Genomic DNA, 27,300 nt, shown 5'->3' with positions numbered 1-27,300 from the left:
CAAATGATACCTTCTCCACCTAAATCATGTTTATTTCCTCAGAACTCCCAGCACCTCTATTTAACCCTTTAGAGTTCACATTATATATAAGTCCATGATAAATGGTAGCTATCATTATTATTAGACACTGGATCTTTCCAGTTCTATAAATGTTCTCATTCTCTCCTGTGTTCCCTTGCCTGCTCCAATGGATGAATTTAGCTCAAACTACATATTTAGTATTGTGATATTAATTTTATTGTCTTTTAAAATAAATGGTTCAAGTTTTCATTTTTAATATCAACTGGTTAAAATAATATTTTTATTTTAAAGTTTCAGATTGTTGAACACAGCAGAAAATGATTTAAGATGTCTCTTTGGAACTCATAAACATATGCAACTTTAAAAACTGAGAGTTAAACCTGAAACATGCTGGTGAGAGTAACATGGATGCTATCATATTAAAGGCCTTTGGAGGCAAGCGAGCATAGTTTACACGCCATCAGACCTATTTATAGAGCTGACTCCTTTCTGCAATGTCAACTGTAACCTTATACTTATTTTAAGCCTCAGTGTCTCAAGTATCAGCCTCTACTAGTCGTACAGTTCTCCCTTATTTGATATCAGAGAGCCCAATGGAGCCTTCTGAAGAACCTAGTCAGATTAGCAAAGATAACTTTTTAGAAGTTCCTAATGTACCTGATTCTCTTTCTGAAGATGAAGAAGTTAAAGCTACCTTCAGACCTGGTTTCTCCCCTCAACCTAGCAGACGAGGTTCTGATTCATCTGAAGACAGTTACCTGGACAATCCACCTTCAGGTGCAAGAAGAGTTTCATTTGCTGACAACTTTGGGTTCAATCTTGTGTCTGTTAAAGAATTTGATTCCTGGGAATTTCCGAGTGGTTCAACTGATTTTGACTTAATGAAGGACATTTTCCACACAGAAGAATATGTTTTATCTCCACTATTTGACTTGCCTTCTTCAAAAGAAGACCTTATGCAACAACTTCAAGTACAGAAAGCAATACTGGAATCAACTGAGTATCTTCATGGATCTACAAGTATGAAGGGCATTATTCGAGTTTTGAATATTTCTTTTGAGAAGTTAGTATATGTGAGAATGTCCTTAGATGACTGGCAGACATATTATGACATATTAGCAGAATATGTCCCAAATTCATGTGATGGTGAAACTGACCAATTCTCCTTTAAAATTTTATTGGTTCCTCCTTATCAAAAAGATGGCAGTAAAGTTGAGTTTTGTATACGTTATGAAACTTCTGTTGGTACATTTTGGTCAAATAATAATGGCACAAATTATATACTGGTTTGTCAAAAGAAAGAACAAGAGCTGGAGCCTGGAAAACTACAGGAAGAAGTTCCTAACAGACAAATAAAAGGCTGCTTAAAGGTAAAATCAAGGTGAGGATATATCTTACATTCCTTACTTTTTTATAATCTTAAGGTTATTTAAGGTCATTCTTTATTTCACTGGTTGTAAGAAATAGCCATTCTGTTTAAAAATATATTTTTGTTATGTATAAAACAATGGTGCTAGGCTTTAATAAGGTCAGTGCTATTCAAATAAAAGCACTGTGTTATCTATCCTCCAAATGTAAGGAAAATATGGGTATAATGTAACAGATGGCAGGGGGACTGCAATGTGTATGTTGCCTACCTAGCAAGTTATAAATTGCTTAAATTCAAACCACAGAATCTAGATTCTTAACATATAAAACTATTTATTTTGTCATTTAATGTATATTTATTTTCAGTGGTTTTTAAATACTTTTGCCGTACTTCAAAACATTTCTGATTAACATAAAACTTATTTCAGTATGTATCTAGTGCTCAGAAATTCACAGACTTCCCCCCAAAGCTGTAACGAACTTTTTAACGACTGATTGAGTCATACAGGGATGTTTGGAGTGATACATATTAAGTTAAATTGGAAGAGCTATGACTTTAATGATAAGCTAAGAGAAAGACAGAAGTATATGAGTGATGGATGAATTACACATAAAAGTTTATAATTATAACCAAATGTAACATTATAGAACACAAAGTAGTATAATTTAGTAAAAGTAAATGGAGCAGAATAAAAAAATGACCCAAATAGAAATAAGGATATTAGCTTTATAGATTAGAGATTTGGGATATGACCCCTCATTAGTAACCTTGCTCTCTTGTTAATGTAAAAAATAAAGAAAACTGAGTCTTCAATTCTATCTCTTGTAGAGTTGGCTAATTTCCATGACAGTAGGCGAGTAGATAAAATATCCAAGAGGAGACGGATGTCTCCTGTTCCTCCGAATCCACATGCTCTACCAGCCACAGGCAAATGTTTGATTATCCTCTGGATGGTCCACCATAACTGTCACTGGACCCAAGGATTCTAGTAACTGCACCAGAAATCGTGTAAGATGATGAAAAGGGAACTGTATTAAGAATCAAGACACCCAGATTCTAAGTGGAATTAAATAAAAACATAAAGAATTACATTGGGAAGGTTCTAACCTCTTATGCTTTAATGCCTTGATCTCTTATACAGCAATAAATAATAACTACTAAATGTGTTATTCTAATGCATTAATGAACTAAATATAATGTAGGTGAAGCAATTCAATCATATAAAATATTTCTGTTTTCATTATCCTTTAAAGTCATTTGAAAGATTGGTTTATCTGACTTTGTGAGATATGCTACATTTCTTAGTCCAAACAAAAGTTTCTCAGGTTTTAACTGATGCTATTGAGAGATAATATAATCATAATCTCTATGTGCTAAAGTAATAGTTTATTAGTTTATGAAATTATTCAGCAACATGTTAGCTATATAGATAAAATAAGTTCAACACTATTTAATAAACTATTTATATACATAAACATACACATATTAAATACTTTACAAATAAGATCATCATCTGTGAATATCTAATATACATGCTGCAAGTTGCCCTATATATTAGAGAAAAGTGAAACTTAAAAAAGGCATAGCCTTATTGTCAAAGACCTCATAAAAGAAGCAGCGTTTAACTCTGGATTTTTCTGCAAGTTAAGAAATGCAGCTTTAAAATTACAAGCATTACATGCTGAACTATGGTAAAGATAGAGGATTCCTTTGATAGAGCAAACTTGACTTGATAGCAAGAACAAAAAAGGATAACTGCTAGGCCTAATCTATCCCAGTCATGATATTATTGAAACTTCTCCTAGTCTAAGATATGTATAACTGGATATATATCAATACCCACATTTGTATTCAGAACAGTAACCATTGGATTCATGGCGGACACCATTCAAGTTTTAATATTGCTTTGGGGAAAAACTTGAGAAGATCTAAACCACAAAATGGTCTAAAGGCCTGTAAAGTTTCCTAATGAGTTATAAAAATGGAAAAAATCTCTCTCCTTCAAAACCACAAATACATTTTCTGCACTTCTATAACTTAAAAATGACCAACATAATTCAAACCACATTTTGAAAACAAGCATTTGCCTCTGGAGGAGGCCTTTTGTGCTGAATTTCAGTCCAACGTGAATTTTTACATCTGATTTATATACCACTCAAAATGGAGTGTATAAAGGAAATCCTGACAGATCCTTAGAACAGCATGTGCCTTAATAGAATATTTATACAGCTTTTCCATGATATAATTTATATGCAATGGGGTTTCAAATATTCCTAAAACTCACACAAGAGAGCATTATCAAATTTCTAAATGAATATTGCAGTTGGATTTCATTGTGAAGAATTTGGTTAGGGAAAAACAGCACACCTTATTAGTGTTCTTTTACAAAATGTGTACTTGGCTAAAGCAAAAATGGACTAATACTTATTTGATCAAAAAAGTTATAGCTTCTAAAATATCTTCCTCCCATCAAAAGTTACAGAATCTAAATGGGTCTGTTTTGAGCATTTCCACACTTCCTATGTAACTTAATTTGGAGGTCACTTCTTTGAGAAGGTAAATGCAGAAGAGAAATGTATGTGAATTTTTACTTCACACATGCAAGTAGATTAATAGTAGTGTGTAACAAAAGTCAGAGTTAAACTGAAAATAAGTCTGTCTTAATGTAGAGAGTAACAACTAACTTGAATTCCTCTTGATACCAAAGTTAATTTGCTATCAGGGTCTCAGAGATTGTATCTTCTAGAAGTGTCAATAATCCCTTCTAATAAGTACAGAATGAACTGTGGGAACACACTGAGTGAGGTAAGATTTCTGTTATGTTTTCTCTACGGAGATTTTTTTCAGGTCAGAGTTTGCAAACCTCCACATCGATGTGGTTGTCTCTTTTCTTTGATTCTTGTTAATCTATCCACTTTAGACAGAAAGAAATATCTAGAGGGAGAGGGAAACAGTTTGTAACGCATAGGCATATGACTGAGAGTGACCCAAAGGTATTTAATTGCACCGAAAGTCATGCATCATGAAATACTTGGTAAGTGTCACCACATATGTGGCACTGGTGTATGTGTTAGCAAACAAACTAAGCAGATTTCTGATCTACATCTCAGGGCCATTATTTCAAAATAAACGACCAGGGGCTTCCCTGGTGGCGCGGTGGTTGGGAGTCCGCCTGCCGATGCAGGGGACACGGGTTCGTGCCCCGGTCCGGGGGGAATGCCACATGCCGCAGAGCGGCTGGGCCCGTGAGCCATGGCCGCTGAGCCTGCGCGTCTGGAGCCTGTGCTCCGCGACGGGAGAGGCCACAGCAGTGAGAGGCCTGCGTACCGGAAAAAAAAAAAAAAAAAAAAGACCAAAAGAATTAAATGACATTGATATAAATAATATTAAATGTACATAGATAAATAAACTAAAAATAGCATGCATAAGTAGTATAACTTCAAAGTTAAAATTTGGGGCTTCAGAATTAAACATGTCTGGGTTTGAGTCCAAGATGCACCACATGCTAGCTGTGTGACTTTATGCAAGTTAAACTTGGTACCCCTTCTGTTAATTGTGAATAACAATAGTACTATCTCATAGACATTGTAAGAGATTTCCATAAAATAATACATATAAAGTTTTGGCATAGTGTCTGGAACATAGTAAGTTATCAGTAAATAATAAATCCTGCAAAAAGACAAGGCTAACTCTAGCTTTAGGTGGATCTGAAAAACCCTAGAAAAGCCCAAACTGCCCCAAAGTTCCTTTTCTCTTTCCTCTCATGGGTTCTAAATTTTTACCTTTAGAGAGCCATTTCTTTGTCTTTTGCAGGCTTTTAATCAACAAGGGAAACTCATTGAATTCTAAATTTTCTTGAGATGTAGTCACCTGATATCTAGAACATCTTAAAGTTGGAAGAGATCTTAATGACTATTAAAATTTCCATGTTTAATAGATGAAAAAATGGAGGACCAGATCAAAAGGGTTAAAAAAGGCATTGATTATGGCATTGAACAGACACACATATTAATCCCAGGTAATATACATTTAACTATGTGGCCATGGACATATTACTTTACGTCTCACAGCCTCAGTTTATTCATCTGTAAATAGGGGTAATACTGCCTGCCTAATGTTGTGATGATTAAGCTAAAATAAAATGAGATTATATTTTAAAAACTTCTAGTAAAGTGTTGGGCACATATAAAGTAGTCATTAAAACCCAAATATAATTGCCGTCATTATTACCAAATTGTGTTCACCTAACTAATTTCTTGGTTCTTGGACTTGTGTTTTTTCTCCTGACATCATAGTCTTCCTTGTTCAGGTTTCAAAATTCATTCCACAGGTGTTTATTAAGGGCCTGTGTGTCAGGTACTGTGTTGTTAGGCATATGGCTGGAAACATGACCCCGTGAAGACCAGAGGCCCCAAGGGAACAGGCCTCACAGGGGCAGAGAGCAGTTGGGGTGAGGGGGGAAGAACACCAAAACAAAGCTCAGATTCTCTGGGTATACCAGGGAAGCCATGGATGAAAAAGAACTATTTACATTACATTTCAGGTGTTCTCGGATCTGTGATCTATAACTGATCTTGTGTTCTGGACAGCGGACTGACCTTTTCAGCATCTCTTTTTTCCTCCCAACAGCTGCTAAATGTTCCTAACCATTGGGTACACAGACTGACTTCATATGGTTTTGTATTTTGTTAAGTGAAACCAATTTATTATTTTAAGTAATGAAATGGCATGATATAGGTGTTGGATGGTATTTATAACTTGGCCAAGTGAATGCAAATAAATGCCCGAAAGATTTCAATGCCAAAGGAAAAAAACTGACCAGTCTTCAATTTTTGTCCTTGAGGAACAGACCCAGGTACATTCAAGAATGGGAAAGAGAGAGATACTTTCTAAAGCATGACTTTAAGATTAGAGAGAGTTTATCTTTCAGGGTGGGAAAATCATTAAAATGAAGCCAAGAAAAGCACTGGAAAATGGTGCCTAAGATATGGTCCTGTTGCATGTTCCAGTCAGAGCTTTAGGATTGTGAGACTTCCTTAATTTTCACTTACAGTATAACCTGGGGTCCTGGAAGTAGTGCAAAGTGTCAATAGCCCCATGAGGCCTTTAGGACTTAATGTATTCCATAACTAACCTGTTCTGAGCGCACGCTAATTGTGGAAGCCGGGTCTGTTTAAGGGAGGGACCTCTGGCAGGGCCATATGGAAACCCAGAACACAGCTGCACAGGACCCATCAGGAGGACTGTTTGGAAGCTGCCAGATGGTTGACAGCAAGGAACCAGCTAGTTTAGAGTTTCCTTGGAGATCTACCAGGGCTTTGTGGCTTCCTGGTCTTGTGGGAAATCCATACCCCTATAAGCCTAGACTTTCCCTAGAGTAGTTCTGAATCTTTTCTGAGAGAAGAGGAAGAAGAGGGTCTCACCACTCAGGGTTTCTCTCAAGCCCTAGCGGAAGGGAATTACTACGGATGCCAGGCCTCACATGGATCCTCTGGGATCTCTACGAGCCTAACTTCCCACCTGAAGCCCATCTGCAGCCTGTAAAAATGGAGCAGGGACCAAGAACTCTGAGCCAATAACACTCCAGGCAAAAGATGACTGTGAAGTGGGACACTTCAGTTTTTCACCTTCTTCCAATTCTGCTCACTGTGACTCTTGTCCTTGTTCCAAGGTTTTACCCCAGCACCCCAACAGGAATAGTATAAGAGAAGTTACCTCAGGGGCAGTCACCTGAAGTAGGCCTGATTGTCTACTGCATTGTCAGACTTAAAAGATCATACATATATAAGTGTGTGTGTGTGTGTGTTTATATGTGTAAGCACATATTTATATAATACACACACACATAGAAATTCCTTTCCTTAAATGCAGACCTCTAGGCTGGCAGGGACTATCACTATCTTACACCCAATTAAAGTCAGCTGCACAAATGGGCTTTGAGTTTGGATTGAGACAGTGGAAATGGATAATTTTAGAGCAGGGAGCACTATGGTGTACAAGGCAGATTTGAATACAGAGTTTTGGTAGGAGATCCACAGAAGCAGGAGGACCCTGGGGGTCTGGAGTGTGTGTGTGTATTTGGGAGGGAAGGAGGATTCCAAAAACAAGGCATATTGGAAACAGCATGGGCTTTAAAGTAGGGCAGATTTGGGCTTTCATTCTAACTAATTAGTAGCTGTATGAACTTGAATAAATTACGCTTTGTATCCATTTTATTCAGGTATAAAATAGGGATAATAATCTCCACTTGGAAGAGTTGCTATGACAAATACATTAGCTAACATATATAAACATCTATCCCAGTTGCTGACACTTAGTAGATACTCAAAATGGCATTGGTGATAAATTCCATATTTTAAAATCTTGTACATGGCTAGTCTTATGCCCAAGATTAATGGAGAGATGATTTTTCCCCTCAGTATCATTCCTGCTGCCTGGATCCAGGTTAGTACAAATACATAGTTTCAAAATTATGGGTTCAATAAGCTTTTGGGCACTAACCAGGGAAGCTAATATTTTATGGCATTGCTACTGTGGGGAAAAATGATTCCTAAATTCCAGCAACTTCTGGGTTACAAAAAAATTTTGGAACATCGACTGGATTTTTTAGGTATTTTTTTAATGAAGTACAACATGTTTTTTCTTAAGGTAGTTCTTCTTAAGATGGTTCTTTTGGAGTAAAAAACTGAGTTAGCTATACACAGTTTCACCTTATCATCCCTGTATACATATGAATAGAAATTGAATTTTTTTATTATATCTCTATTGGAGTATAATTGCTGTACAATGTTGTGTTAGTTGCTGCTGTATAACAAAGTAAATCAGCTATAAGTATACATATATCCCCATATCCCCTCCGTCTTGAGCCTCCCTCCCACCCTCCATACCCCACCCCTCTAGGTCGTCACAAAGCATTGAGCTGATCTCCCTGTGCTATGCAGCAACTTCCCACTAGCCATCCATTTTACATTTGGTAGTGCATATATGTCAATGCTACACTCTTACTTCGTCTCAGCTTCCCCTTCCCCTTCTGTGTCCTCAAGTCCGTTCTCTACGTTTGTGTCTTTATTCCTGCCCTGCCCCTAGGTTCATCAGTACTGATTTTTTAGATTCCATATATGTGTGTTAGCATATGGTATTTGTTTTTCTCTTTCTGACTTACTTCACTCTGTATGACAGACTCTAGGTCCATCTACCTCATTACAAATAACTCAGTTAATGAAACTGGATTTGATATAATTATTTCCTCTAAGAAGATCTATTATACACCATTGAATTTTGGTCATTTCTCTGCTTTTGAAGCATTTTCTGTACCCCACCACCACTATATAAAAAGAAAAAGCTCCTCAGGGCATAACTCTCAAATCTCTTCTGGTTTTTATTCTGCTTCCCTAATAGCTTTACTTGGGTAACTGGCATGGTAGTGTTATTATCTATTATATAAATAATAACTGGTTTTTAACCTCAGTTTATAACCTCAGTCATACTATCCTGCTGTTTAGAGATTTAATGACAAATAGAAATAGATTGCTAAATTGGACAGTTACACAGCATTGTTTAGTGACAGAGACCAATTGTACATTAAACAAACCTGCTTTAGGAAATTTTACTGTTCCCTCCCCCTCTAGTTATTCTGAAAATGGTCTGTCTGTGCTGTACATCAGTGTTATTCAAGTCACAACTACAAATGGGATTCTAATATCATAAGACAATCATTGTCCTGGGTGTGGTTGTAGATTTGAATTTCATTCACCCCTTTTGAAGTTTGCAGTAGTAAAAAAGATCAAAATATCCCCCAAATTTAAATCTGTAAAGCATGCCAAATTGTAGATGCTTTTCCTAATTATGTGAAACAGATTTTACACCCATTTAACACTGATAGTACTCTGCTTGTTTTACAGAATTAAACCATGATACAAAGCTAACCTATTGACTCTAAAGCTGTGATAAAAACCCTAAGCTGATTTTCATTCTTAAAAATTATTGTGGATGTATTCACACAATTACAAATTACATAGAACTGCTCAGGTAACTTTCAGCTTCATAAGCCACATATGATATAAAGCTGAGTATTTTCACATTTTACTAATATCTCCTTCTGAGGATTAATGTTTATAAATAATTTTATAATAATATATTGTTACAACTTAAATCTCTTGAGTATTTGCCAATGGAAAAATCTCACCGAATTTTAAAATCACATTCAGGCACAAGCAGAAGAAAATATGATCTTCACATATAATCTTGAGTAAGTGTATAAGACTACTGTGCTTAGTGTAAATAAAGTTATAATCATTTTTTTCCAATGCTAATACAGCACTTGATTTCTGAAGAGTCTTCCTTGAATTGTATTGTAGAAGAGACCATCTAATTCTATCCTTTGCTTTCAGGCAGAATTATTCTGAAAACTACCAAGCCAAATGCTTATAATATTCTCTTTTTAAACATCTCCTGGAAAGACTGTGTTCTTTAGTAAAGTATTCGATCAGGAAATTCTATGTTTTTCATGTAGCCATTCATGTTGTTATATACCTTTAATCTTGTCATTTGTTTACTTCGATTCTCAACTGAATTAAATGTTGGAGTTCCTATACTTATACTTTAAAATTAAAGTATTTAATTTCTATTTTCCATGTCAAATAAGCTCAACAACATTAGATTTCCCCCCTGAGTTCCTAATGATCAAACTAATAAACTAGTTTGTAGTATTTCAATGCAAAAGTCAGAGAAGAAAAAAATCATCACCAACCAGTGAATGATAGCACTGTTACAAGGACTGTGCACTGCCGCAACCAAGGTATCAGGGCAGCTGGATAGGTTAATAGGCTAGCTAAGCAGCTTTCCCAGTCCTGCCCTCTTTAGCTCTGAATCCTGAGTATTGGACTCCTGTGAGAGTCAGAGAAGGGAAAGAGGCTTTATTTCACTAAATCACAAAATTAAAAGTACTTCAGAAGATCATGTCATTTATTTCTCAATCCTACCTAAAAAGATAGCTGCATTAGAATTGTTGAAACTCTCTTAGACAAATAATGAATAATTTTGAATAATGGCTACACCCTTTTTTAGAAAGCTCATTTTTAATACAATTTCATTCAATAATATAATTTTGTAAGTACATTGAAAAGAAATTTTGAATAGATTTGTAAAAACCAAATGTAACACTGACCAGCTGAAATTTAAACTGTTGTAAGTGTACCTTAAGATTAATACTGTGCTCACAAGCAGAAGTCATTTGAATATATGTTAAAATTATTGATTCTGTGTGTATGTGTCTATGTGTGTGTACAATTTTAACTAAAAGGCATTGTTTGAAGCAATGAATATGTACAGAGGACTGGTACAGTCAATCGAGCTGATAATTTATTTAGTAGATTGAACATAGGGAGCAGTATAAGTAATATTGCCCACCTCCATTCAAGTTATCCTTGATGCACTGCTTTTTTGTGTGGAAAGCACACATGCCTATGTATATATGAGCTTTTCACTTTTCACAAAGATAGTTCATAATTTTCTAGTATTTTATATTGTTTGTATTAGTAATACCTCATTCAAAGTTACCTTTGGCAAACCAAGTTAAGCTTTAGACAATGGCAATTATGTGAACATTCAAGGCACTTGTTTACAAATCTCATAAAACTCGTGTAGTTCACCAGGGCTACTCCTACTGTCGATTTATCCATGTTACGGAACTTGCTTTTGCCCTTTCATAGCTTCACTATACTGCCTTAAAATTACCAGCGTTTCTGGCAATATTTTCCCATGGAGTAGCTACTCCTATGATGCAAAATAAAACAACTTTCCTTAAATGAAAGGGTTGCTGTTTGCCATGTTTGCATCTGATGCAATTTATAAGCAAAGAAATTAACATTCAGTGAAACTTACTGTTTATCAGATATTTTTATTTGGAGGAAGAGAACTTTTGTCATATGTCCCTCTATATCTGTTTAGCCAGAATTCTTCCAATGGTGGCCTTTCAAATGGTGGCCTTTTCCTGCACTTTTAAAAACTTTTATGTGTGTGCCATCCTCTCAAATGGATTGCAAGATCCTTGAGGTCAGCAGTGGTATATTAGTTTAAGCATTATTCCCCACTGTGACTAACAAAGGGTTTTGTGTGGAAAAGCTCTGAAAAAATATTGATTAAACCTGATAACCGTAGAGCCTGGTAAAATCCTAAGGTATTCATTCTGAATACTTAAAGAATGAATTATGCTTTTTATAATTTTAATGATGAGTGCTTTTATTGTTTTCACAATCTTTAAAAATCAGGGTCCTACGGGTCATCTCCATCTGGATATCCACGTGGCAAATTAATTCCCTTACGTCCCAAACCAAAGTTACATTTCCCTTTCAATCCTAATCCTTCTTCCTCTATCCTGTACTTTGTTTAAAGTCATAATCATCATTCCAGTCATGCAAATAAGAAACGTCAACATAAGAACTGATTTCTCTTTTGCCAACTCCTATTAATTCTACACTCATATTCGATTCCATTGCCACATAAGTAATGATTGTTCATTTGAATAAAAATAAACATTGTTTCTGGGGCTTCCCTGCTGGCGCAGTGGTTAAGAATCCACCTGCCAATGCAGGGGACATGGGTTCGAGCCCTGGTCCAGGAAGATCCCACATGCCACAGAGCAACTGAGCCCTTGTGCCACAACTACTGAGCCTGCGTTCCAGAGCCCTCGAGCCACAACTACTGAGCCCGCATGCCACAACTACTGAAGCCCGCGTGCCTAGAGCCCATGTCCTGCAACAAGAGAAGCCACCACAATAAGAAGTCCATGCACCTCAACGAAGAGTAGCCCCCGCTCGCTGCAACTAGAGAAAGCCCGCACGTAGCAAGAAAGATCCAATGCAGCCAAAAATAAATAAATTAATTAAATAAATTAATTTAAAAAAGCACATTATTTAAAAAATAAAGAACAGAGTATACAAAAAACATACACATTATAAAAACAACAGCTAAGAGGGAAATTTATTTCTTCAGTAACCATATATTTGTTGTCTAAATTGACTCAAAATTAAATATAGAATTGAACATATTAACCATATTAACATCTTGTAGTAGTCTAAATTTACTTGCAGTTACCAGGGTATCAAAGAAAGATCAAATTGAGAAATAAGTTAATATAGTTGACACTTTATTTAGTCTTTCCTTCTTTCCTGTCTTCTAATGAGCTGATTCATTGAGTCAGTACAATGTTACTATTCTGTAATATCAAGTAATCTTAACATCCCAAATAAAAGAAATACGCATTGGTCAGCTTTTGGCTTCCTTCATATCACAATCCAGACTAGTGGGACAAGAGAAAAATCCAACAGGCTGAATAATAAAAGACCAAAGGCAGATATCGAACGTCCACTGATCAGAACTGAGTCATTCATTCTTTCTCTTTGCCAGGCCCAGGACCAGGGCCAGTACTCATGTTAGTTCTGCTGCTGCTGCTTGTGGCACTCACTGATTCTGACACCTGTGGATTCTGGGTCTGGCTGTTGTTCTGTCTGCTTTTCTTTACCTTAATGACTTCCTTTGACTGGGCCTTTTGCCTCTACCAGATTCCTCCCCTGTACCTAAACCTAAACACCTAAACCACGTCCTCTCTGTCTTGAGATTGCAGATTCTTGGCCTTCGCTTATATGAAACCATAAAAACAAAAACAATTAAAGAGAAAAAATGCAGTGCATGTAAATGTTTAACCTTAAAACCTACAAAAAGGTAGTATGATGAATCTGCTACATTCTATTGAGTACTTTTTTAAAAAAAATATTTCTTTATTTAGCTGTGCTGGGTCTTAGTTGTGGCATGTGGGATCTAGCTCCCTGACCAGGGATTGAACCTGGGTTTCCTGCATGGGAGCACAGAGTCCTAGCCACTGCAGGGAACTCCCTATTGAGTACTTTTTCAAAAAATTACTTTAATATAATTTTAGATTTAAAGAAATTTATAGAAATAATATGAAGACTTCCCATATGCTTGTATATAAATGTTTTAAAACTATATAAGAGGAGTCCAGTTACATTGATTCTTATAGGCAAAAGCTTTTACCTTTGAAAACCATAAGCAATGGTGACTTTCTAGTTTGTAGCTAACTGCTGATTTTTGCAGAATATAAACTACAATTAAAATGTTTTGTGAAAATATTAACAAACTCAGATGGAAATAGTACTGTTATTATATTATAATGCTTTAAATTTTAAAATTATATTTTTCTTTTTATGATATAAGAATTGGGAAACAAATATATGTTTTTAGGAAATTAGCATAAATAATTACATATTTCATATGGCAAAATAATAATATACCCCGTCTATAATGACACATCAATTAACTCTTACATCACTACCCTCAACTATCATCTCATAGTTTTCATTAAGAGTTTTACTATAATTTTCCTAATATCCTAAAGAGCTTTATTGTATAAAACCTGAAGTTTCCACCCAAAGTATAAATGTATTATTGAGGTAGGTAATGCATAGCATTTGTAAATAGTTATGTTTCACTTTTTCAGAAGAAGTGTTTTAATGAAACTTGCTGAAAATTAAAGTTTTATCATTTATGTTTGTTGTTGTCCAATTAACTTTTAGTATACAAATATGGATGGGATCCTACTGAAAATGGCATTTTTGAGACTGATTTAAACAATTTCTGGGGAAAGCTTAGCTATTGACTGAGCATCCTGGAGGGGTATTCTTATTAGTACAACAGAATACTCCTGTCTGTGACTAATTGAGGCAATTAATTTTTTTGAAAACCCTCAAAATTATGTTGGTGTGATTATAAGAGTCTTTTTTTTTCTGTGTTATTCTTCAATTCCTGGGGAATTCCTTGACCACTTATGGTAATTTTGGACCAGTTTGCTTTCATTCTTTTAATTTTTATCTGAGCATCTGTAACATTTATTAGAACTTGTCTACAAAACCAGGTGGGACTCTCATCTTGTGCATGGATTGTAGCCCATTGACAACTTTAAATTTATGATATTTTACTACTTTAACAAGTTAGCTCGTTCTTTGGTTTAGAAATTTCTAATTATATAAACTTAAGGAATACATACTTTAAATGTCTCTATCATTATTTCTTAAGTGATATAAAATTACCTCCTACTAGATCACTTTTATACATTGTAGTCAAGAGGCCAGTCCTATTTACATAAGAAGAAATTTAGGCAAAAGGGATTTATTTGATCAAGACCAGGAAATATATAAGAGGAAAAGCTCTTTTTGTGATTTAAGGTCTCTAATTCCCTGTGGCATTGAACCATACTGCCCCAATCAGCCAATTAACCATAAAGAAATTACAGAGTCCTTAATTTATGTAGGATTCTTCTAGTTAGCTTCTATTTTCAAGCATTAATTTGATAAATGGATAACATTTATGCACATGAGAAGTTACTTATCAACATAAATGGAATGACACAGACTTAGAGGACAGCATAGGAGATGCAGGGCAACAGGCTTTAGAGAAATGATTTACTGCAGGCGGACCTGATCAGAAACAGCATCACAGAGGAACTGAACTTGATCTGGAAATGGTAAAACTTGGGTAGGTGGAGAAGAGTTAGGAGACTGTTTACATAGAATAAAAAATACTTGTGGACACGGCAGCAAAAAAGATAAGTCGGAGATTTTGTTGTCAATTTGACTGCCTGGAATGGAAAGAATTGTGAGAGCCAAACTTGAAGAAAAAGGTTGAAAAAGAATTGCACAATCTTGTTAGACCAAGGATTTTGAACTTTAGTTCCTATGCTCAAGGATAAAGTATTATTTTAGTTATATCAATCCAGTAAGCATATGCAGAATAGAGTGAAAAGTATGAAATAGGTCACTGTCCATAAGAAGGGATATTGATTTTCTATGTTCATAACTGTTTTTTACTTACTGTTTCTGTATGTTAGAATGTTTAAAACATAGGTTTTATCCTTTTCTCATTATCAATATTAACTGAATTCTGCTATAGGTCATCTTTAACATAAATAAACACACATATATATTATGGCACTAATTTTTAGGTATTTCTATACTATTTCATGGGTGATTTATTTTACTACTCTGGTGACACTTGGGGGAAATTTATTTCTATAATTCTTTCTTACCCAAATTCTTCCTTCAAAATCTAAGGTTTACGTTTTAATTTAGTGAAAAAGATTAGTCCAGGCATCTCAGTCTTTATCTTCTTGGATGGATACATGGAAATTACACTAGTATATTTTTTTCTATAGTACCAATGACCTCAAGATTAAGAGGGTATGAATCTTGGTTCACATGAAAAAAAAGAATCAAAATATTAGTATCAAAGTTCTAACTATGCTTTTCAGCTTGTGTATTAAAAGAGAGTAAAAAAAAAAGATCGATGACTAGAAGAAATGAATACAGGATCTTCATACATTCAACAAATCTTTGTTGAACACATACTATGTGTCAGGTACTGTTCTCAGTACTAGAGATACATCATGAAAGAAATGACAATCCCTGTCCTCATGTAGCTTACATTCTAATGGAAGGAAAACTAATAAGTAATAAACACAAAGAATAAGTAAGTTATTTTAGAAGATGACATATGCAATTGAGAATATACAAAACAGAGCAGCATAAAAAGAATAAGGAATAAAGACTACTTCATTGAGAAGATGACAATTGATCAGAGACTTGAAGAAAGTCAGTCATGAAGAAATATGGGGGAAGCGAGTTCCATGCAGAGCAAAGCAACCAGTGCAAATATTCTAAGTAAGTTCAAGTGATGGATCTCCCCTTCTGTTTACATTAGGTTCTCATGCTCTTTAGGTCGCCTGTACATTCTTGGGCTTATTTCCCACAGGACCCATCACTACCCACAGGGTCTCTGAGAGAAAGGGGCAGGGTAGCAAAGGTACAGATGAAAATATGTCATCAGCAGTTTGTCTTTGACTCTAAAGTCTTTTAGGGTCCCTTTCTGCTTTCTCTGGCTGCCCAAATCCCTATATCCAATCTTTTAGATTCATCTTTGCAACTGAAGGACTGAGTTGCAATTTTGTCTTGGTGAAGGTGCAGTTGTGTTACAGGTAATCTAATCAAAGAAGAAATTCCACATTTGAGTTATCTTAAAAAGCACTGAAAAATTCTATCTATTATTATTTTATTTCAAATTTTTTTGATTATCCTGACAATAGACTATAAGTACTGTAGATACTGGATAAGTTTATGTAAACTGATACCTGTAAGAAGAAAACATTTTTCATAAATTAACACTGTATATGTATAATAAATCAAGCAAACCATTGTAATGATGATTTGGAAAGAAAGCAAGTGTAATCTTGCAAGTGCCTTTACTTATGTAGCAAATGAGGAAAAAAGAAGACCGGAATATAAGCAGTTTTGATCTTTTTATATGAAACATTATTTTACATATTATAAACTCCAAACACATTAAACTATCAGCATTATCCACAACTTACATTTAAGCCACTACATTGCGTGTTCTGCTTTTTCAATAACTGTCACCTCATCGCTACCATTTTCATCTCAAGACTAATTGTCTCTTTTATGGGATCTAACCAACTAGTGTCCTTGGCAATACACTTTACGGTGCTTGCATTTACAATAATCGTTTGGGCAATTTGCCATAGTACAACTGGAAAACATTTTACCATCCCAGGTCTAAATCTTAACAAACATGATCAGTGTTAGGGTAGAAAAGATTAATGTCTCTTACCCTAAACAGCATCTAGATTTCATTTCAGTTAAAAAAAATCAGTAAATTTAAATTCACTGATGTATGGATTGGTAATTCCCATGATGAATAAAAATTAATTGTGGGCTTCCCTGGTGGCGCAGTGGTTGAGAGTCCGCCTGCCGATGCAGGGGACACGGGTTCATGTCCCGGTCCGGGAAGATCCCACATGCCGCGAAGCGGCTAGGCCCCTGAGCCATGGCCACTGAGCCTGCGCGTCCGGAGCCTGTGCTCCGCAACGGGAGAGGCCACAACAGTGAGAGGCCCGCGTACCGCAAAAAAAAAAAAAAAAAAAAAATTAATTGTTTAATAGACCTAACAGTAGCAGAAGTAAAATCCCTAAAGAATTTACATTATTGCTAACCTGCCTGATTATGTATACCCTCTCCTCCCACCCCACAGAAAATCTTAAGAGCAGAGTATTTTCACTGAAGGATTTATTTTCCCACTAACCATACTTTGATATAGTAAAAGCCAGGGTAGAATAGTAGTGTAAACCAGTGTTTCTTAAACTTGGGTGTGCATAGGAAGGGGAAAAATAAGGCACCCACACCTAGATCCTCCTATAAGACCCCAATTTCATTGGTTGGGGTCAGGTTGCAGGCACTGGTATTTTTAAAAAGCTCCCCAGCTGATTCTGATATGCACCAGGGTTGAGAATGATATAAACAAAAGACTAAACACATGTGTTTTGAGTTGTAACTTTTTTTTAAATTTGAAAATCAATTAGTCTCAGTATCCACCAAAAGAATAATGCTATTAAACAAAGAAAAATTAGCAAATAAAATAATGCTTTTGCAAATATGGCCTGAGGGATTTTTAAGCATTAATAGCAACATTAAGTACTGTGGGAATTACGATACAAAAGATAAGCTTTTTAAATAGGGCATCTATTAAAGAAATTTTGCCCCATCATTTGTGATGACTTGGGGAAGGCGAAAAAGACACTTTAAATAGCATGGTAAAGTTAATTTCCATTTAGAATGAAGTAAACTTTCAGAAAGTATTTACTTTTCTTTTTGAAAAGTATATATTTTACAGTTCAGAAAAGTCAAACTTTTAAATATGATTTGTAATCATATTAAAGGATATGATCTTCCTTCAGTCTGCTCTCTTTACAAGCCCATGTATATACACAGTTGCTACTGCCTTCCCTGAGTTTGACTTATGGATTTTATTACAGTTGACCCTGTATGGATCCTGTATGGACCCTGTTATGGATCTTATTACAACAGAGATATCAGGGGTGCTGACCCTCTTTGTAGTTGAAAATCTGAGTATAACTTATAGTTGGTCCTCCATATACTCAGTTCCTCTGTATCCATGGTTCTGCATCATCAGATTTAACCAACTGCAGGCCACGTAGTACTGTAGCATTTACTATTGAAAAAAAAATCTGCATATAAGTGGACCCACGCAGTTCAAACCTGTGTTTTTCAAGAGTCGACTGTATTTTCTTCTATAGCACTCCATGCTTCCCCAATCATGAAATGTACAGCTGTGATTTTATACTGCCAGTTTTCATTTATCATTCTTTAGACTGTAAGCTCTATGAAGTCAGAGTTGGTTCAATCTCAGGTTGTGCTAGTAGTTTAACGTCTAGCATGATGCCTAGCACAGATTAACTACTTGCTGAATGAATACATACTAAATTTTGTCCAACATTATTCTGACTTAGCATGATGTCCAGTAGAAGGACTGAATCCTTTTAAAGCCACTTGATAGCTGTATTCTTCAGAATGTTGACTGTAAAGTCTTGTGCTGCCTTGTTAAAAGTGTGGCAGAGATCCCCATCTTTGGCAACATAACTGCATCCCTTCAGGATTCAGCCCTTGCATTTGACTCCTTCAGCAATCCCAGCCTGTGGCCCAACTTCTTCAGTTGCCTGTTCCTTGCCTTTTAGTTCATACTGGTTCTCAACTTGTCCTTCCCAAGCATCGTATTGCTCTTCTATTAATCTCTAACCATAGTCTGTCTTAGTGAGACCTTCACACTTCATCTTCTTAGGTTTGCTGGCAATGAATTTTGCTTTACTTAATCAGGGATCCAAAAGCCTTCAACTGGGAGAGCCATCTTGGCAGTGATGAGCTCCTCCTACCTATTCCATCTCTTCCAGTGAAAGGCACCAACCAGAGGAGTAAGGTGGTGTTTGTACTGTAAGCTTCTTAAATCAGTTGGACTTCTTTTCTTGACTCTATAGGTTCATTTGCATCATCCCTGAATCTGCTTACATCTTCTCCAGTCTAGAACTTGGCTAGGACCAATAACTGGTGGACATTTTCTAGCATTTTAGTATTGAAATTAACATGAGCAAGAATACGAAATGTAGTTGGTTGCATGTGATAACTACACTAATAAAGATTATTTATGTTAAAAACAATATTGCCTCTTATTTAAAGAGTTTTAATCAAATAGATTCTATGAAGGATCTCTGCAAGTTAGCAAAGACCTTAAAGCTAATTTAAAAATTCTATTACTTGGACATCGTCCAGATTAAGAACTCTTGCACCCAAAGACACAGTCAAGACAGTGAAAATGGGAGAAAACATTTACAAATATATCTAATAAGTGACTTATCCAGAAGAACTCTTACAACTCAATAATAAAAAGACAGCCTAATTTTAAAATGAGCAAAGGACTTAAATAGATATTTCTCCAGAGAAGATATATTAATGACCAATAAGCACATGAAAAAGTATTCGATATCATTAGTTACTATGAAAATGCTAATCAAAACCACAATGTGATGTCACTTCACGCCCACTATAATGACAACAATCAATAAGACAGATAATAAGTGTCGGTGAGGATGTGGAGAAACAAATTATAGGATTATCATAAACCCAGCAATTTCACTTCTAGGTATCTACCCAGGGGAAATGAAAACATGTCCATGCAAACACTGGTATGTAAATGTTCATAGAAGCACTGTCCACAAGAGCCAAACGGTGGAAACAACTCAAATACCCAACAACTGGTTAATGCGTAAAGTGAGTGTATCTATACAATGGAATACTATTCATCAATAAAAATGAAATATTGATACATCCTACAACACTGATGAACCTCAGAAACATTTTCCTCCATGAAAGAGGCCAGACACAAAGAATGCATATTGTATGATTCTCCTAATATGAAATATCTAGAATAGGCAAATATCTCAAAACAGAAAGAAGATTAGTGGTTGCCTAGGACTGGGGATGGGAGTAAAGAGTGACTCTAACAGGCTTATTCTTTGGGGGTGCTGGAAATGTTCTAAAATTAGATTTGGTGATAACTGAACAACTCTGTAAATATATTAAATATACTAAATGTCACTGAATTGAACACTTAAAATGGGTGGATTTTGTGGTATGCAAATGATACCTCAGTAAAGCTGTTAACTTAAAAAATTATTTTACGGGGCTCCCCTGGTGGCGCAGTGGTTGAGACTCCGCCTGCCGATGCAGGGGACGCGGGTTCGTGCCCCGGTCCGGGAGTATCCCGCATGCCGCGGAGCGGCTGGGCCCGTGAGCCATGGCCGCTGAGCCTGCGCGTCCGGAGCCTGTGCTCCACGACGGGAGAGGCCACAGCAGTGAGAGGCCCGCGTACCGCAGGAAAAAAAAAAAAAAAAATATTTTACTAATTTTGTATGGGGATACTAATATTTTATGATAAACAGATATAGATTTCTATAGACGGACTGTAGAATTTAGGGTTTATAAGTTTAGGGTCTGAAATTTCCCCTGAAATTTAGTAGAGAAATAGTAGTAAAAGATTGTTTTGTATTTTAGATGAGGCTAGAATAAAATGGCAAGAAAATGAATACAGGTTGCATACATAGTCCCAGATGAAAAATTATATTTCCCATACATGGTATGCGTATAAGCTTTGAAAGATACTTGAGTACCTTTCCATGAATTCTGTAGATAATTCTGCTGCAGGAATAAGGACTATAAGTTTGATCCCCTTCTTCAGAGTATGTTAATTCAAGGACTGAACAACTTTCACTCCGTAACATTTTTCTTATTGTTTCAACAGGGAATGTGGATATTAATTTTATCTTTTTGCAAAGTGTTGATGTAATAATAATAGGTAATGTTTATTGATTGCTTGCTGTATGCCAGACACTGAGCAGTTTAAATCCATTTCCTCATTTAATGTGTTACATTGGTACGAACACCTACTCTTCTTAGTTTAATTAAACTTTTCTTTCTTGTGTCCTCTTTCATGGCCTTTCTCTGCTCTCATTTTCTTTTTTCTATTCTACTACTCTTTCCCTACCCACCTGCAGAGCAAAATTATTCAACTGCTGGTTACACTATTCATGTTTCAGAATCTCATTTTTTAAAAACAAGTGATTCGTTCACATTGTTCTGCCTTTAGCCAAAAAGCAATTTGACATTGCAGAAAAATAGCAAATCAGATTTTGTGCTGAATTTTGACTGATTTAGTCAAAATGTTCAAGTGGTTTGTATATATAAACCTGCCTTAAATCAAAGAAATGTGGGCTGAAGGGGAGGAGGTCTTTGAATATGAAGTGGTAGATTCCACAGGAGTGCAGAATCTTTTGTGAAGAAATCCACAAGAGGACAGAAAGAAAATACTAATTCACAAAAGGTGTGGGTGAAGGGCTGGCAAAGAAAACCTGTAACACAAGATGTGGACATTTGTGAGTATGCCTCAGTGCATTGCATTAATAATTTGCATATTAAGAAGTCACGAGTCTTCACGTTAATGAATCCCTAACTAGTCTCTGACACAATAGAATGAGTGTCCCTGGAGGAGTCATTATGGCCTATCATGTCAATGATCCGCATATTAATGACTCTCTTACAGGCTCATCAACAGGTAGCCTAATAGGCTTCCATTGAGTTCTTTTTCATTTGCTTTTTAAATGTATCCTCTCCTCCCTTCCTTTTGTAATCCTATTGTGAAGATTCGACAAAAAGGTGCATTAAGATGATTTTAATGTGTGACGTAAGTTCACAAAAGCATTAAATTTAGAAATAATGCTTTAAGACTTCCTGAGTCTGCCTAGAAAACTTTTCAAATGCAGTTAAATACAAATCCAGTTCGATAATAGGGTTCTTATTTGGAATTTAACACAAGCCATCCAACCCAATTTACCATATTTCTCTTTTCCCTGATATATCAATTTATGCTGTGATTAGCATAAGTAGAGTAGGTAGTTTAAAAATGTTTGTGAAACTGAATTTCTTGAAAATGGAAATGAATTCCAATGGATTTCACATGATAGAGGTTACTAAACACTTATTAAAACTAAAAAGCAGTAGCTGATAATATTAAAAAATTTTAAATATAAAAGAATTTTAAATTTAGAGAAAATACGTTTATTAATTGCATAGCCATAAATAAAAGGTCCTAGGATTTTGAAAAAATGATTTCATAACTTTAAATTTAACATTTAATTAAAAGCAATAACAGGAAGGCAGTACTTTAACATTTCTAACTTGATTTGGCATGCCCTGACTTTTGTTGGCCCTAATTATTATATTTAAGATACTTGGTGATTTTTCTTATGAACATAAAACCTACCATCTCCTATACGGAATACTGAAGAACTGCTTTACCAATATTTTACTGAATTATACATCATTTCACCTGATTTACTCTCCAGATAAGGGGAAGAGTATTGATACATGCTTGAAATTCTCTGTCAAGAGCCAGGAAGAGGAGAAAAGCTGGGGAAAGAGTTGGAGAAGTTTGGCACTTTGTTCCCCATTAAAGAAAAAACAAAACGAACAACCCCATGTAAACTTTACTATCTTGGGGAACAATAGAGGGCACAGGTGCTCAGGGGAGTGGCTGCCACCCTCAGCTGGGCAACAGATCCTTTTGAGAAGTGTCACTTCGGAATGATTTGATTTCAGTTTGTAAGTCTCATGCTCCTTTGTTTTCCTTCCCGCTCCTAGCCCTTCCAAATACAACCTTTCCACACATACACTGGGAATATCAATTTACATTTTAAATTACCTTTTCTTAAAACAGTTTTCAAAACAATATTTAATACAAATTCTGTAGAGCTTGGATGTCAAATCTCAGTATTTAACAGACCAAATATCTTAGGTGATACTTACATGTAGATTTCACAGAGAAAACATGTTTAATCAGGATTTCCTTAATTGCAGTTAGTTAGCTCATAGTCATGATTTTGTGATAATGACTTTTTACACGAACACAGACAAATCAGTATCTTTATGAAGGAAATAATGCCTGAAAATTAGTATCCTTAGGAAAAAATAGATATTAACAATTCTCTGATAATTTTCAAAAGATGGATGCTGTATAAAGTTCTTAGAAATCACTTTGTAGGGGAATTGTGGAGAATCAGAATGTCAGAATTCTGAAGTAGTAAGAGTCTCAGCTGGACAATGACTAATTTTTCTGTCACCCACATGCTCCACGGATAACAATTACTTCCATTAAGAACTCAGGTAAAATAAGGACTTTAGACCAATAAAGTTAAGAATTCTTTTCTGATATCTGTCTGATGTATATTCTTTAGTTTTTCCAGTATCCATCACTTAAAAACATTTACATTTCTCTCTTGGTAGAATATAATTGGCAGATTGTGGCAGAGAAGTCCTTTGGGCCAGGTTTACCTATAACTCTTCTTTCACTGAAAATTCATGGATTCTGCTTGTAATTACATCTCTCCCAAAGCAACCTACAATTTTTGTTGTTGTTCATACGTGAACCTCCAAGGTTTGACTTAATTAAGCACTAGATTCTCGCAATTTAGTACTCCTTTAGAAGACACTCTAAGGAGATCCCATCTCTACAAAATTGCACATGATGCCCAGATTCAATCACAGAATTAAATCCAAATAATGTTTTCTCCCTGATTTCTGTGGGGTGGGTGAGCAAGAAAAAATAGCACCCACTGCTTTGACATGACAAAGCAGATTTGAAAACAGCAATCCTTGGCAGAAGACAAAGAGTTAGGAAATGAAGCAACTTTGGAAAAGAAACTTACCAAAGAATTCTTCAACAAGGTTATGCTTTTTTTTTTGCGGTACGCGGGCCACTCACTGCTGTGGCCTCTCCCGTTGCGGAGCACAGGCTCCGGATGCGCAGGCTCAGCGGCCATGGCTCCCGGGCCCAGCCGCTCTGCGGCATGTGGGATCTTCCCGGACCGGGGCACGAACCCGTGCCCCCTGCATCGGCAGGCGGACTCTCAACCACTGCGCCACCAGGAAGTCCAGGTTATGCTTTTTAGTTGCTTCTTTCTCTGCTATTGAAATTTCCTGCATCAAGAAGGCATCATACCATCGTTTTCAATATATTTTCAAGATCAAGCACTGAGGCAATAGGGAATGTTCTAATTTAGTAAAAGAAATAGAGAAGATTTTTAGGAACATAGCAATTCAGGTTTGTGGAAAACAGGAAAGTGACTCAATAAAACCATCTGGTCACTAATGTGGTGATATGTTCTTAGTTACTTGAATACTTGAGCAGTTCACTAGACTTTACTCAAGGGGCTTGTGGTTTGCCGTGGTTTATGCTTACATTTTAAAAGTAATAAATTAACTTATATCATATGTATTATCCAATATATTCATTTATCCCAATCATTTGTAGATATTGATAATGTTCCACTATTTGAAAAGTTTTATCTGGACATAGTAAAATAATTTGGGAATAAATCATTGTATAATCTGCATTATAAATAATGTAAGTCTAGCTCACAAACTGTGTGGGTAGGATTTCTGTAGGTATTAAATTTGAAATGCTGACCATAAGATTTAACTGAAAATTTATCTTTGTATTACAAAGTTAATGGTTATTTCTATTGATCCTACTAGCATTTATATCTTTTGAAAACAAATTTAAGAAACTTCCAAATTACATTTCAAAATTATATTTATGGAATATTATTAGTTACATAAATATGGAACTCCTAAAACTGGAAAGCATGTTATTTAATGTCAAAATTGAGAAAGGCAAATTGTTTCCATTTTGAGCAATAAAGGGGTTGAGAAATAAAGGGGTAGTGGCTGCCTGATTGTATAGAGAAGGATCACAGTGCTCAATCTGGTCTCAGCTAGGAAGTCCCTTGATCTGTTATCAGTGCTTGCCATGGGTGCGAGAGAAAGAGGCCAGCATGAGAGTATTGTATTTGATATCCCTAATCTAATCCAGAGCTTTCACTTTGAAGATGAGGAATCCCACAAAAACCATGTTCTTTACCATATTAGTTATTAGTCTCCAGATTCAGCATCTAAAGGAAATAGAAGCCATTTAAAATATTTGATGTTTTTTTTCTTTGAGATTATTTCTTGCTTCTTTCAATCCCCGTTATTAATGCAGAACTGTCTTCATTTTGTTTTCGTCTGTGGAATTATTATCAAGGAACTGAATTTTAATTCACCTTTTCATCCTAGATTCCTTCTTGCATTATGCCTTTAAACTTTTTCCTTAGACACTTCTGTTCACAATTAGACATTTATTGCTCTAATTGTCTCTCTTTTGATCAAATATTTCTCTTCTGTTCTGGTTTTATTCCTGATCAAAAGACTATTGGTACTGTAACACCAAAGGAATAGATACTAAGCCCTAGTAGTTGGTTAATGTATTATGAACTTTACTTCTCATTAAGTACAAGTTTCTGCTTTCCTCCCTCCTCCAATTCATGGCTATAAAATGTCAGAATACTAGAAAGTCCATTTTTAGAGAAATATCACCATAAAATTATGAAAATAAACAGTACACAATATGTAATTATTTATTCCAGGAAAACCTTTTCAGTATTTCTGTAAGTATCCACTTAGCAATGCCAATCCTGATATATTCTTCTTAAGTGTCTTTAAAAAATTTTCAAGTGAGGTACATAATATTTTTAACTTAAAATCTCTCCATTCATTTAGGGAGAGTGGGTAGAGGAAATCAAATGAGAGCACAAGCTTCGAAGTAAGAAGGCACACTTAACGTCTTCTTGAAGAGTTCAATATTGACTTTTTAGCTGTTTATCAGAGTGAGAGGTGATGCCTAAGAATTCCAAGTTGGTTTTCTTTAGGCAATGCTGAGTACTTTCAAGCAGAGTGTTAAAGAGACACAAACGCAATATTCATGACTCATTTTGGAAATGATCCTTTTTTTATGCCAACTTTTTGATTCCTCTTGGAACAGAGTTACATTTCTGCCACCTACAACCTAATCCTCACATTTACCCTGACTAGTTGGGTAATTCCACCACTTCAGACTTAGACTGGGTGGAACAGGTTTTACTCATATTTTAAGAGACATATGGGCTTTTAGCACAATAGCATTACAGAAACCCAGGAAAAATGATATTATTACTTATACTAAAACTACTGTATTTTGACAGTGTTAAAATTAACCATAACTCCAAAAGCATAAGTGCCACATACCCAGAAACTGCAAGAATATTAACAGGGTGCCTAAATTCTGACAGTGAATAAATCAATTGGGTAATAGCAGAAAGTGTGAATTTGCATTCACATGCACACTGTATTTGTATTTTAAATAAAAAGTTACTTTCACTGATGATCTAGTGATCTTTCTTTGGAGGGTGGTCCTGATAATAAGAGTATACTTTAGAAAGACTAATAAGCTAGTATGTCATCATGGGCTGCAAATTTTACTCCTGAAAGTAACTTGTGGAAAAATAAGTAATTTGTGAATTAAAGATACGAGAGAATGGAGTAAACTTTAAAAAAATATACATAATTCCAAGTAAAAGGAGAAGCACGGGAATCGGGTACTGTGGCAGTATAGAACTAATGATCAGTGCGGTATTTACTACATGTCACTAATAATAATGGTAATAACAGTAGTGATAATACATTTATTAAACACTTCCGCATATTGAGAATTATGATAAATAATTGCCCTGTGTAAGGACTAGGCAATATTTTGGAGAAAAATGAGATACAGAGAGGTTAAGTATCTTGTTGGAGGTTACATGGCTAGTAAGTGACTTAGTAAGGTAAATAACAGGAAAGACTGTGATTTGAATCCAGGTCTTTCTGCTCTTTTTCGCTATGAATTGACTAGAATAAAAGCCAGGAAACTAGGTATAACTTGCTGATGCACTGTCCAGGCACACGTACCAGAGATTAGAGAAAAAGGCTGAAAGGTGTCTACATGGGCACCGGAGAAGCAGATTACCCAGTGTGCAAGACATCAGAAACCAGCCAGCAGACTAATTCAAGACCTTACCGACTTAACAGTGA

The 27,300-nt window shown here is 35.6% G+C and overlaps 1 protein-coding gene and 1 long non-coding RNA gene across 5 annotated transcripts in view; one reads left to right on the top strand and one right to left on the bottom strand.

Annotated features, from left to right (window-relative positions):
• Positions 1-216: 216 nt before the first annotated feature.
• The window catches only part of PPP1R3A (protein phosphatase 1 regulatory subunit 3A), a gene marked incomplete at its 3' end in the record, with an annotated part of 36,703 nt that continues 9,619 nt past the window's right edge, over positions 217-27,300 (top strand). The window contains exon 1 of the mRNA XM_079931090.1: positions 217-1,402. Coding sequence (XP_079787216.1) covers positions 615-1,402 — 788 coding nt within the window. The 5' untranslated portion in view covers positions 217-614. The remainder of the gene's footprint in view (positions 1,403-27,300) is intronic.
• LOC307191226 overlaps positions 24,127-27,300 on the bottom strand; it is a 750,426-nt gene continuing 747,252 nt past the window's right edge. For all 4 annotated transcript variants that reach the window (XR_013829650.1, XR_013829651.1, XR_013829652.1 and 1 more), the window contains one exon: positions 24,127-24,351. This is a non-coding gene — a long non-coding RNA (uncharacterized lncRNA). The remainder of the gene's footprint in view (positions 24,352-27,300) is intronic.

The sequence above is a fragment of the Stenella coeruleoalba genome (assembly GCF_951394435.1).
Source record: "Stenella coeruleoalba genome assembly, chromosome: 9".
Taxonomy (NCBI): Eukaryota; Metazoa; Chordata; class Mammalia; order Artiodactyla; family Delphinidae; genus Stenella; species Stenella coeruleoalba.
Note: the sequence above shows the minus strand (reverse complement) of the source record. Positions and strands in the feature narration are given on the sequence as shown.